Raw genomic sequence first — 11,702 nt, 5'->3', positions numbered from 1 at the left:
TAAAAGAAATGTACTTCAATTAAAAGCAGTCCCGTCTGTAGGCTTTATATTTAAAATCACCGTATTAGGGGTAATATTATTTGTGATGCAATAATATTTCAGCAGCGTTTTGATGACAGTTGAGAGGGAGCTTATTCTTATGACTTATATAATTTGTCAAATGGTTTAACCTACAGCAATTTATCATATTGTATAAACTATTCATGTTTTATATGTTAACAGGTAAAAAGTACTTATTTACAACTAAAATGTATTTAAGTAAAAGAGCTTAAATGGAAATAGTCTAAAATTGTATGTAAGTAAACATACTCAACATAAAATAAATGTACTTAGTTGAATAAGACTTCTAGATATTTCACGTATCAATACTTGATTACCATAGTATTTAGTATGCCAGGGGACGATTAATTATGTCCTAATACATTTATGCCAAAAATACTAGGATGTCTGCAACCGGTCTCATTTTGCCGGATGTAAGTCAGCATGTCTTTCAGGGTTTTCTGACCCATAATCCTTTGTGCAGCGGATGTATGAGCAAGAGGTGCAATGTAATGAGGAAGTAGTATGTCCAAACGAAACAGTACGTACTTTGTAAGCTACAGTATGTACTGCAAATACAAATAAAAAACTACGCAGCTAAACAGGAAGCATCTAATGAGTGCAATGTAAAATAGCATTCACTATTTCATGTATGCAAAATGTCTTCAGCTAAAAAAAAAATGAGCACAACAAATCATCATAAGACTTTAATATGCTGTGTTTCAGCATCAATACTTCCGAAAAGGAAAAAAGGCCAAATCTACCTGCTCACAGAAAGTCCTGCCAATCTAAAGAGTGACAGCTGGAGTGGCTTTACAGGGGTGATGCATTTAATGTTGTTCTAGTTGGTGTTTTCCTTCTCCATTTGTGTATGCGTGTGCTTATGTGTGTGTGTTGGAGGGGATAAAAGCTAGTGAGGGCCGAGGGGAAGTGGAGGTGTGAATGCCACACTGAGGGAAAGGTCATTACCTCGTCGGGGGCGGGGGCGAGGTGTGTGTGATGTCTCTTAATGTTTTTACGAACTGACAGGTGTGTCAGCCACCAGAATCTGTAACAGCCCATGATGAGGATTGTTACTTGTCTGTTTGCTTTCTTTTACCATTACTGGAGTGGGGGTGGAGGTGTTTACAGTGCATTATGTATTACCAAAGGCCTCCTCTCTGACATGTATGTGCTAAGTGGTTTGATATCCACCTTTGTTTGCTCATTGGGGCCTGATGACTGAAGAAAAAAGATGCCATAAGAGGCATTTGCTTTTATATTTTCCTTGTTGGATCAGACGCTCAGACAGCAGGCTGTTTGAACCCTTCCTGCATAACAGGGGATGTCCGATTTCCTCGAGCATGTTTATGATGGAACAACAAGCCCTTTAATCTGATGAGGATTACTCTTACTGTTTGCACGATGCGACGCACTCTTCTTTTTTTGTAGATGCTGGAATTATTTCTCGATCTTGTCACAAATTATTAGGATTTAAAGGCACTGTGTGTTGTCCGTAAATACATCCTTTCCATGGAAAGGACACATGCATTACATGGTTTATTTTCGGCTCTCACTGTTTTGATTTATCCAACACGCCCACCGTCCATTATTGTGATCAACCAAAACCAATTTTTATAAAGACCCTGCCAGAAATGCATGACAAATAAGCATAAGGTGTTCCGAAGGAAGCACTTTGCATTATTAAATGAGGCCAGCTCATATATAGAAAAACTCTTTCACGGACACTAGATAGCCTTACATAAACAGCATTGTTTTTATTTCTGAATGCAATCATATCACACACGTCCATTTGAATTGCATTAGAAAAAGCAGAAGGCGCTTTGCAATGTTGTTAAGTTCCAATGAAAACAGTGAAAGTGTATCCGACAGACTAACTAGTGCAGCTGGAGGTCCAAGTGGGTCAGACCACCTCCAGAGGGTCTCTGTCAGCCTTCGACACCGCCACCGTTACACTGTCGGGAAGACGCACAGCCAGCTTCTCCCTGAACACGGCCAGGAACCCCCGCTCACTGTTGCTATGGTCACTGAGGATGACGCTCCTTCCCTCCGCCACGGCGTCAAGCACTTCATGGTGGGACATCTCACCTGGACAATGGACAAGATAATTTCATCTGCAGTCATAACAATGTAAAGCATATATATAAATACAGTAAATAAATAGTTTCAGGTATATACAATTGTTAGAATGAAAGTTAAATACTTAAAATACGTACCTGTGATGTAGAGGTCTGCCTTGACTCCGTTCAGGACTGAGGCCCCAGATCCAGCACACACAGCCGCGGTACACACAGACGACTCTGAAATATGTCACAATGACTTATTTACACACACATTTACATCTCAGGACAATTCCAAGTTTTAGGTTTGTCGTTATGGCCTTCATGTCATAGTATGTATTGCTAATTAAGTGGTTTGGTTTGGATTAAGATATGCTTAACGACCCTTTAAGCTTCACATTCCATCTCTTCATCTAAAATGTTGGACCATTCAGGACATCTACTGCACCCGACACTCGTCAGATGGATCAGAGTTCATATTCTTCACATTACATATTTATTTAGTTCGATAACCTCCTGTTTGAGTTTGTTACCTAGCATCTGCCCGAGTCCCAGAGCCAAACGGAGGTGTTTCAAACCCAAGTGGGACTTCATTTTCTGGATGGCTGTTGCCACGGTTACTGGCTGGTCCAAAACACTAACTCGTCCTTGACCGTGACCCAGGAGAGGAGGCTGCAGGAAGTGCAAGATGAACAGGTAAAAAAAACAAATTAAATACGTTTCATTAAACACGATATCTTACTGGAACTATGGCACTAACTGTTTAACCATTTTCAGGAAATCATATTTCTTTGTGTTTCTAAAACACGTGACCGGTTTGTGCCGTACCTTTTCTAACTTCATGATGCTAAGGGACAAGCTGGGAGCATTGTGTCGTAACAGAGTCTGGACACTAGGGGTCAGCGCTGAGTCACAGCAGGTTACGCTGACATGGATCCCACTGTTGTCTGGCCTGTTATGAGGGAAAATAGATGATTAATCGCCAGTGCAATGGTTGTTCATGGGGGTCACTTACTAAAGGCAATCGATCTGACTTGTTTTGTTGTCAAAGTTATGTTAGCCAGCTTGTGTTGGTGAAGCCAAGTCAACTCCAGAAATGCACTGCATTCATAAGTTAATTGTGAATACAGTTACAGTGGCTGTTTCTTCATCTAAACTGACAGGCAAATCTTGCACAAACACAGTTTTCACAACATTGAGAAAAAAGCAGAATAAAGATGGCTGTGTTGGATTGTGAAAGTCCATTTCATGCTGTACTGAAATGAAGGAAATCGCAATAAATACATTTATCGATGTAAAATGTACTGTGTGTTTTAGAAATGGTCTGCATTCACACACATGCAAACATGTACAGGACCTGCCAACTGAATGTGTTGTTTCACTGTCACAAGCCTTGAGTTCCTCCATAACGGCGTTCAGTTCCTCTGTGCTCTTGACTGTGAACTCCAGTTTGTGACTTTGGGTGGCGCCACTGAGGGCCTGACTCAGCACAGACACCTGGCCGCTACCTGAGAGTTAAAGACGGACACCAGATATGGAAAAAAGACGGGACACTTGGTCAGAATGGATGACCAGTGGGTCAGTGTAATGCGTCACCACATTTTAGCCTAAACCTTCATAAAATATGCAGGTCTTGTAGGTATGTGTGGCACATTTTCCGTTCAGGATGACGTCTTACCAAGTCCCCCGACCAGCCAGTCATTCACTCCTCCTTTAACGCTATCCCACGAGGTGTGAGGGGAGAAGATCGCGATCCTGGCCTCCACAGCCCGGATGGCCAATCGCTGCTTCCAGTCCTTCTGTGCCAGACGCTTGATCGGCCGAAACAACGGAGGGTGATATGAGATAATGAGGTCACAGCTCATGGCCTCTGCTTCCTCCATGACCCCGTCTGTAAGGTCGTTGGTTAGCAGGATGCTTTTTACAGGCCGGGGTTTGCTGGGCTCGACGAGCAGGCCAACATTGTCCCACGACTCAGCCAGAGACAGAGGGGCGAGCTGCTCCAGCACCTGCAGCACTTCTTTAAGCTCCATCAGTCCTGAAGAGTGAGTCGAAAGACGGCGGGTGGGAGAGAAGTGACCAGATGAGCGTAGGGTGGGAGAGGTGTGCCTGCAGGAGCTGTGATTTTGAGTAGATGAAGGGAGAGATGCTGGGGTGGATGACACTATTGAGGCAGAGGAGCAGAGAGCAACCTGTGAGGTCAAGCTCCTCCTGGTACAAAGTCTTCTGTAGGTGAGTGAAAGTGTCCCAGAAATGATTCTACATCCGGTCAACATCGGTGGGGGCCTGTGTGGGCAGAAGATAAATCACTAATTAAGTCCTGCCTGTACAAAAGCTAAAAACAAGCTAGTATTTAGGTTACCACATACACTTTCTAATGTTAGCCAAATATCTCATCCAATGAGACAGACAGTGAAGATTTACGGGCCTGAAACTTAATATTTAGTGTTGTTTTTATAATAGTTATGTTGCATTATTGCAAACCTGGTTTATGTCTCTTCCATGACTACAACTGCAAGTCGCGTCAGGCGCTGACAGCTGGGACGACATGCAGCTAACAGAAGAGCTAGCAAGTCAGCTAACACTAGCTACTCATACGAACTATATGACACCGCTACAGTTACAAATCACAATTTATCGATGAATGCATGAGTAAAGCTATACTTCCGCTTGGCTTTCACTATCAAGTTAGAAGACTACTAGGGCTCTGTTGCTGGAAACATTTTCCCGAAGTAGTAGAGAGAGCGAACTCACTGGTGAACCAACTTGCAGAATGTCCCTCTCCGGCTTCCGTTTCTTAAAGCAACGGCGTTGATTAGATAGAGGAAATGTCCCTGGATTTGTTCTCCTCAAATATGAAAGCATTTCCGTGTATGTTGGATAAATAATGTCAAACTAAAAATGAACGTACAAATATTACCAGATAGAGTTGTTACCATAGCAACCAGTACCAAAAAAGTATATTTTTGCAATTATCGCAGGCTAGGAATGCAGTAAGTGCAACTTTTAATTATGTTTTGCAGGGACACATTAATAATTCCCTCAATATATTAGTTCTCAGACTTGAAAGTGGATTCAAAATGATTGGAACAAAACGTTTGTGGTTATTGAAAAATATGCAACAGTATATTTCTACAACTTGCATCGAACATTGAGACCTTCACAGTCAGTTCTATCTATGATTCTTCTTTTATTTTATTACCGATAAACATTTTAATAATGGTATCATATTTTTTGTTTAAATTACCTACAAAGTCACTTAAAAATCCCACATTTAGAGTGAAAAACATTACAACCGGAACATATATAGCTGTTGGAATGACGTAATGCTGTTCATATGTAATGCTATGAAACAAATTGACAGATTAATGTGAACAGGAAAAGACGAGATGACTTTGATAAGCTGTATTAACTCTCGCTGTGCAGGTGGTCACGCTGCGGATACCCTGGGTGCATCCACCACTTCTCAGAAAGATTACTAAGACTTTTTTTGGGGATGAACAAATCCTCGCAGACAAACAAAGACAGGACGTGGGGTTATCAATGTCAGGAGATGATTGCAAATGGTTAAAACCGCCGTTCTCATCAAGTGCATGACAACAAGCTGCTGGGCAGAGTGGCTACCTCTGAGCTGAGTCAGAGAGCATCCGAGAGAGAGATTATTGTGGATTAATGCAATAAAGGTCGATGCTGGATGTTAGAGGGATCAGGGGAGGATCAGGGAAAAGGCTGGGCAGCGGGCATTACGTCATATAATTCTTCCTTTGACCTCATCAACTTCTCTTCACACTACGACCCTCAGTTTAAATGGGACCCCCTTTGAAACACCCACATATACATGTATATTATAAAAGCATGAAACAGCATGAATCCGTTCTAAATGACTCTTTTGCTGCTGCCCGCCCTCATACAAGAGCTTTAATTCCCAACACAGACAACTGGAAATGTGTTGCTTATCCATGAAGCATATTGCCACGTGCCCCCCTTTATTCAATCTGTGGAGTGCCATTGGCAGATGTGTGTTTAGTTATTAGGTCTGCGTGTTCAAGAACAGCTTCACTTTTGTTAATTGGTACTATAAGCCCCCATGCCCCATCTGTCCGTCCATTTGAACTCCCGCCACATATGTCCTGCAGTAACATCTGCGTGGCTGATGTGTCCCGGGCTGCGAGGGCGCACCTTGTCCCCGTCCACAACCCTAATTTCCCTCAACACAGGTGTTTAATCCCAGCTGTGCCGGCTCAGGGTCACTTCGGCACATCGTTGAACACAAACCACGACGGTTTGAGACAACTTCAGTATTTTTGTAAAATGTGCTGTTCCAGATCAGATACTAACTCTTTACTAACTAACTTTTTTTTTTTAATAAACAGCTAATACTCTTAAAAACGTCCCCACACACAGCAAAACGTCACTATCTAATGCTAGTTATTGTAGTGAGTTGGTTGCATGGGCTTTTCTTATCACTGATTCTTTAGATATAGATTCATTCGGAGTCGTGTAATGTCTGTTTTTTTGTTTTGTTTAATTGCATCAGTTATAATTTCCGTCACTATTTGAGTTGTATTTTGCATGATGTAATGTTTAATGTTGAAGTATTGTGTTTAATGTGATTGTGTAAATTGTATTATCAAAACATAAATCTGCAGGACCCCTGGAGGAATAGCTTCTAGCTACACTAAAGCTAAAGGGGATCCAAATAAACAAACAAACAAACAAACATTTTTGCTTCAGTGCTCAAAGGTCCCCAAACATGGAAACACTTGAAACTTAGTATTGCCAAACTGAAAGACTGGCCACAGTGTCTATTTTGCATAATTCCTAAAATGAGTTCTTTATCCCAATGTCCTTCCAAAGCCAGTTCAGAGAAGTCACTCAATCCTCAGCCTGCAGACAGTGCAGCAGCATCACGGATGTTTTTGCTTCCAAATCATTTCTTTGAAATCCATAGATCATCTGGCGATTTATTATACAACCAGTGAGTTGTTGATATTATGCAAGTAGATTTACTATGGAAGTCAAGCTTGAAATGTGCTCTACAAACTGAACGTTTTGCTTGTTAGCACTGAAACATCTCGCTGGACTGATACATTTACCTCCTGGGTCAGACAGACTTTTGGATTAAATTACAAAGTGACACATTTTGTATCGCACGCACGTCTGTAAGACTCTTTGGGGAATTTGCCAAATTATAAAGCAGTCTTTCATCACATAGGTGACGAAGCCAAAATTCAAGTTCTTGCAGACTAATTGCTGAATTAAAGACACACGGAGTCCTTGGTTTCCTTTCGGGGTCATGCAAAAAACATGTCACATTCGCTCAAACAAAACACTATTGTGGAAAAATGTATATATGTTGATGTTTTATTCAGATACAACTGGAACAGATCTGGAAAAAACCTGTTACCAGAATTTAACTCGTAGGAATAAATCCATAAATGAACGATGTAGTCCAACACATTACAACGAGCCCAGGCTTAATACTGTATATACACATAAAGCTATACACAGTAGTAAATGCTTGATACGTTTATCTAATATTGCATCAGTGATAAGAATACTGTCAGAATAATTCAATAAAGAATAAATGTTTTACATTAGCGATACATACATTTCCAAAAATCCAATCCAATTCAACAAAACAATGCAAAATAACTTTCTGTATATAAAATATTTGTCTTCAGAAAAAAACAATATACTTCCATTCATTTACACATTTGTTTCAGTGCATAAAAAATACCCATCTGTGCATAGATGTAAAATTCTCTCTGGTAACAACTTGACATTGCTTGATTATTCTTCACAGCGCTTTATTTGAATTCCACATTACTACATGTTGGTTATTGATATATACAAGTTGAAGAGCTTTGTAGAAAGACAGCATGGATATTAACGCCTGCCTGAAGGTGCAAAGGTACTTTCTTGATCGACGGTCTCCTCGACTGTCATTCATGGGACATCATTCTGACAAACTCTGCAGCAGAGAAGAAGAGTTTGATTAATTTACAGTATAGATAGAAATGCATTTGTAAAACCACTGTTATTTAATTTGCTCTATTATTGATCTTCATGTCATTGCAGCTGAGAGACGGTTCATACCTTCAAAGTCTACTGTGCCGTCTCCATTGTCATCTGCTTCTTTGACGATGGAGTCTATCTCCCGTTGGCTCATGTGCTCGCCCATCAGCTTGGTCATGGCCGACCGCAGCTCCTCTGTTGTGATCTCTCCGTCCCCGTCCGCGTCAAACTAATCAGAGAAACATCAAATAGAAGGGTCAGCATTTATCTTTGTGACGTATTTGCTCAAATCTGGCATATGATCTGCTGCTTTTTGAAAAGTTGAGGGGAAACGTTTCACTCTCACCTCTTTAAAGGCGTCTTTGAGCTCCTTCACGCCAATCATCCCAGCTGTTTCGGCCAGAAGCTTTGGGGCCATCAGCTCCACAAAGTCCTCAAAGTCCACTCTGCCACCAACTGGAGGGGAAACAGATTCAGAATGTCTGGGAGCTCTGTTGTGTTTCATCAATTCTGGATCAATGTTGGATCAAATGAGCCACTAACTGCAGAGTTTGTCAACAATTAATAAAAAAAACAGGGCTGTTTTGTTGACTAATCGATTAGTCAATTAAATCAACAGATCTGTGGTAAGTTTCTCCACAAAGACAGACACAAAGGCATCACTCTAAATATGTGACTACCAGAGATGTGCTCACATGTTTCTTGGGGAGAAAGCGCAAAAAAAGACTCATCGTCTTAAAAGATCAAGACCCAAACAACCGATTAGTCGACAAATTGACAGAAGCTTTAAAAACAACAACAACAACCCAGTCTTTCATATATTATGCAGGGACTCACGGTTCATGTTGATATTCTGGCTCAGTTCGATCAGCTCCATCTCCGTGGGCATGTAGCCCATTGTCCTCATCAGATTCCCCAGGTCCTTACAGCTGATCAGCCCGTCCTTGTCTTTATCAAACTCATTGAACGCATCACGCAGCTCTGCAGAGGTGCAAGAAAAAAAACACTCGCTTAGCCAGATAGTTCCGGTTGTGTGGCAACAGACAAGTGAGTGTATGAAATGTACAAGGTGGCAAATAATATAAACTGCATTTACTGATGAAAGTATATAATTTACCTTCAATCTCATCATCAGCTAGGCCTCTTGACTGCATAAAGAGAAGAACACACAATTAACAAAATGCACGTTTTATTTTCGTAGTTCAATATAGAACATTCCTATAGAATTAAATGGCACTGCCAGAGATTAATCTGTGGATTAAAGTGTAGATTATGCCTGTATTGGCAGGTGGACAGGTTCGTCACTGGCATGCAAGCATAAAGAGCAGGCACAGATTCTATCTCTGTGAGTCTTATCATTTTTTATTTTAACCATCAAAATTTATAATAGATAAATTGTTCGTGCTGCCGTACTTACGATATTTTTCCCTCCTCGCAAGAAAATGCAGGCTGCCCCGAAACTCATTTCTGCAAGAATAAAAAAAAATCAGGAATTTGTGACAAATGATGCGAAGCCGTTTGCCAGAGCCAGAAAATTAGGATTAAGACAGATTGAGTAGTTTCTCCTCCCTCTCTGGGATTAAACACCATGTCTTGTGTCTGAACTCTGACTGTGCAAGTGTGTCTTCATTTTCCGTATTCTGATAGATGCACAACAGCATAAAATATAAAAAAGAAACACTCCAGTTCCAGTTTACATTTACATAATTTCCTTAAATACCCATGTGGGTTTTGTGCTCACCTTCTTCTGGTGATTCCTGTTCATCAGCCAAGCGTATCATATGCGACCTCTGAAGCCGCTGACCTGCAGTGCAAAGAAGCACCTGTCTTGTTTCTTAATAGTCTGTTCCTATAGATCCTGTTGCTCCTCAATCAGCACAGCCCTGCCTCTCAGCCCGCTCTGTCCAGTCTAACGGGATGCTGGGAGGTTGTATGAGGGGAGGTGTGGCTGCATCCAGCGTTGTGTGCATCACTGGGAGGAGTCAGCGGTGTGACGGGAGGAAGGGGATGCAGCCGAGTGTTCATATTGTAAATGATACTGCCATCTGAGCCCAGGGTTGACCGAAGAAAGAGGATCCTCTCAGTTCACGTGTTAGGTGTCGAGTTCCTCTTTCTTCTGTTTACTGTGAATTAATTACAGTTGAAGGTCGACACAGCGGAATAGACACCTAAACAGAAGTTTAATTACAGAATAAAATAACTTTGGAGGTAGCAGTTACTCTGCAATAAATCAGATTTTTCTTGTATGATATTTAAGGTACAATGAAATAATAACAAATCTGAGAAACTGGGGAATGTTTGACATTTTTGTTGCTTGATGATGTTGAAAACTTGTGTTCTGTTGATCACAAATCACTTCATTGTCTTTTTAGGCTTTTATTGGACTTGAACTGGATGAATATACATTTTGCGTTTCCTCTTTGTCTTAACGCCTTGTTATTTTTGCATTGACTTGATTTTATCTGTTTTGTTTTCTGCTTTTTGAAAATTGTTTTTTCAATCTTTCAAATCCCTGTTCCTGTTGAAAAACATAGGACAGTGACTTTGTAAAACAAATGTTTCTTGCAGATCCCAGAAGACATGACAGTAAGCAGATTTAGGATGTACTGAAGACCCATGGGCCAGTAACAGCTAATATTCCAGTGTGTGATAATCTGCATCTGCATCTGCATTTGCGTGGAAAAATAAGGATTATTTCTTCCATGAAATATCCTGATGGCAATGTCAGGGATTAATGCCTCAGCCGGTCTGCACTTCCTACAGCAAGGATGTCTGAATTAACTGGCGGAGCTGAAACACCCACACCGGGTCTTCATAGTATGTGTCCTCTCTGCCCTTTCCTCCCGTTATGTAAATTCATCCAAAATCTGTTTGCATAAGAAGCATAATCCAAAGCGGCAGCTAGTAATGATTTTATTATGTTTTCCCCCTCCCTCATCGCAGTTGGCCAGCTGAGCGGTTATGCAGAGCCACGCCCATGAAAAGATGTCTGTGGAGTGGAGGGCGGGAGGAACATGGGTGAGGAAAGTATGAATGGAAACTGAGAAGAAAAGAAGGGAGGGCTGGGCTGTAGGAGGGGGAGGATGTATAGGTTTATTTTGGGGGCTAGGAGCAAAAGATTAGCACATCACAACAGCTGGAAGTCAGAAAAAAAACAATAAAAGAAGGAAGAAAAAAACAGCCCTATTTCATAATAACTCAAATAACTGTGAATAAAAAATGTCATATATCAGCTGAGATATACATGTTTGATTTTAGTGTGTGTGTGTGTGTGTGTGTGTGTGTGTGTGTGTGTGTGTGTGTGTGTGTGTGTGTGTGTGTGTGTGTGTGTGTGTGTGTGTGTGTGTGTGTGTGCGTGTGTGTGTGTGTGTGCGTGTGTGTGTGTGTCAGATAAAAGAGAGATTATACTGTGAGGAGCATGAAAGCAAAGGCTCAGATAACAAGCCATATGTGGGATTGTCGTCTGTGTAGAGATAATTTGCCATCAAACCAACTTGGCCATTTAAAATGTAAAAGATTACACCATACATATACTTGACACACAGGCAGCTTAACACAAATAATATACATTAATCCATGATGAAT

At 41.1% G+C, this 11,702-nt stretch overlaps 2 protein-coding genes across 2 annotated transcripts; both read right to left on the bottom strand.

The window, feature by feature from the left end:
• Positions 1-1,779: 1,779 nt before the first annotated feature.
• On the bottom strand, positions 1,780-4,886 carry nif3l1 (NIF3 NGG1 interacting factor 3-like 1). The gene is made up of 7 exons (XM_084040736.1): positions 4,854-4,886; positions 3,778-4,385; positions 3,457-3,607; positions 2,928-3,051; positions 2,633-2,771; positions 2,256-2,339; positions 1,780-2,127 (listed from the first exon to the last, which is right to left on the bottom strand). The coding sequence occupies exons 2-7, from the start codon at positions 4,373-4,375 to the stop codon at positions 1,943-1,945; spliced, it is 1,281 nt and encodes a 426-aa protein (XP_083896862.1). The 5' UTR covers positions 4,376-4,385; positions 4,854-4,886; the 3' UTR covers positions 1,780-1,942.
• Positions 4,887-7,463: 2,577 nt separating this feature from the next.
• cabp5a (calcium binding protein 5a) lies at positions 7,464-10,060 on the bottom strand. The gene is made up of 7 exons (XM_084040737.1): positions 9,859-10,060; positions 9,535-9,584; positions 9,235-9,265; positions 8,955-9,098; positions 8,464-8,573; positions 8,199-8,346; positions 7,464-8,073 (listed from the first exon to the last, which is right to left on the bottom strand). The coding sequence occupies exons 1-7, from the start codon at positions 9,896-9,898 to the stop codon at positions 8,045-8,047; spliced, it is 552 nt and encodes a 183-aa protein (XP_083896863.1). The 5' UTR covers positions 9,899-10,060; the 3' UTR covers positions 7,464-8,044.
• Between the last annotated feature and the right edge of the window lie 1,642 nt (positions 10,061-11,702).

This window comes from Eutrigla gurnardus (genome assembly GCF_963514095.1).
Source record: "Eutrigla gurnardus genome assembly, chromosome: 22".
Classification (NCBI taxonomy): domain Eukaryota; kingdom Metazoa; phylum Chordata; class Actinopteri; order Perciformes; family Triglidae; genus Eutrigla; species Eutrigla gurnardus.
This window is presented reverse-complemented; position numbering and strand designations above follow the sequence as displayed.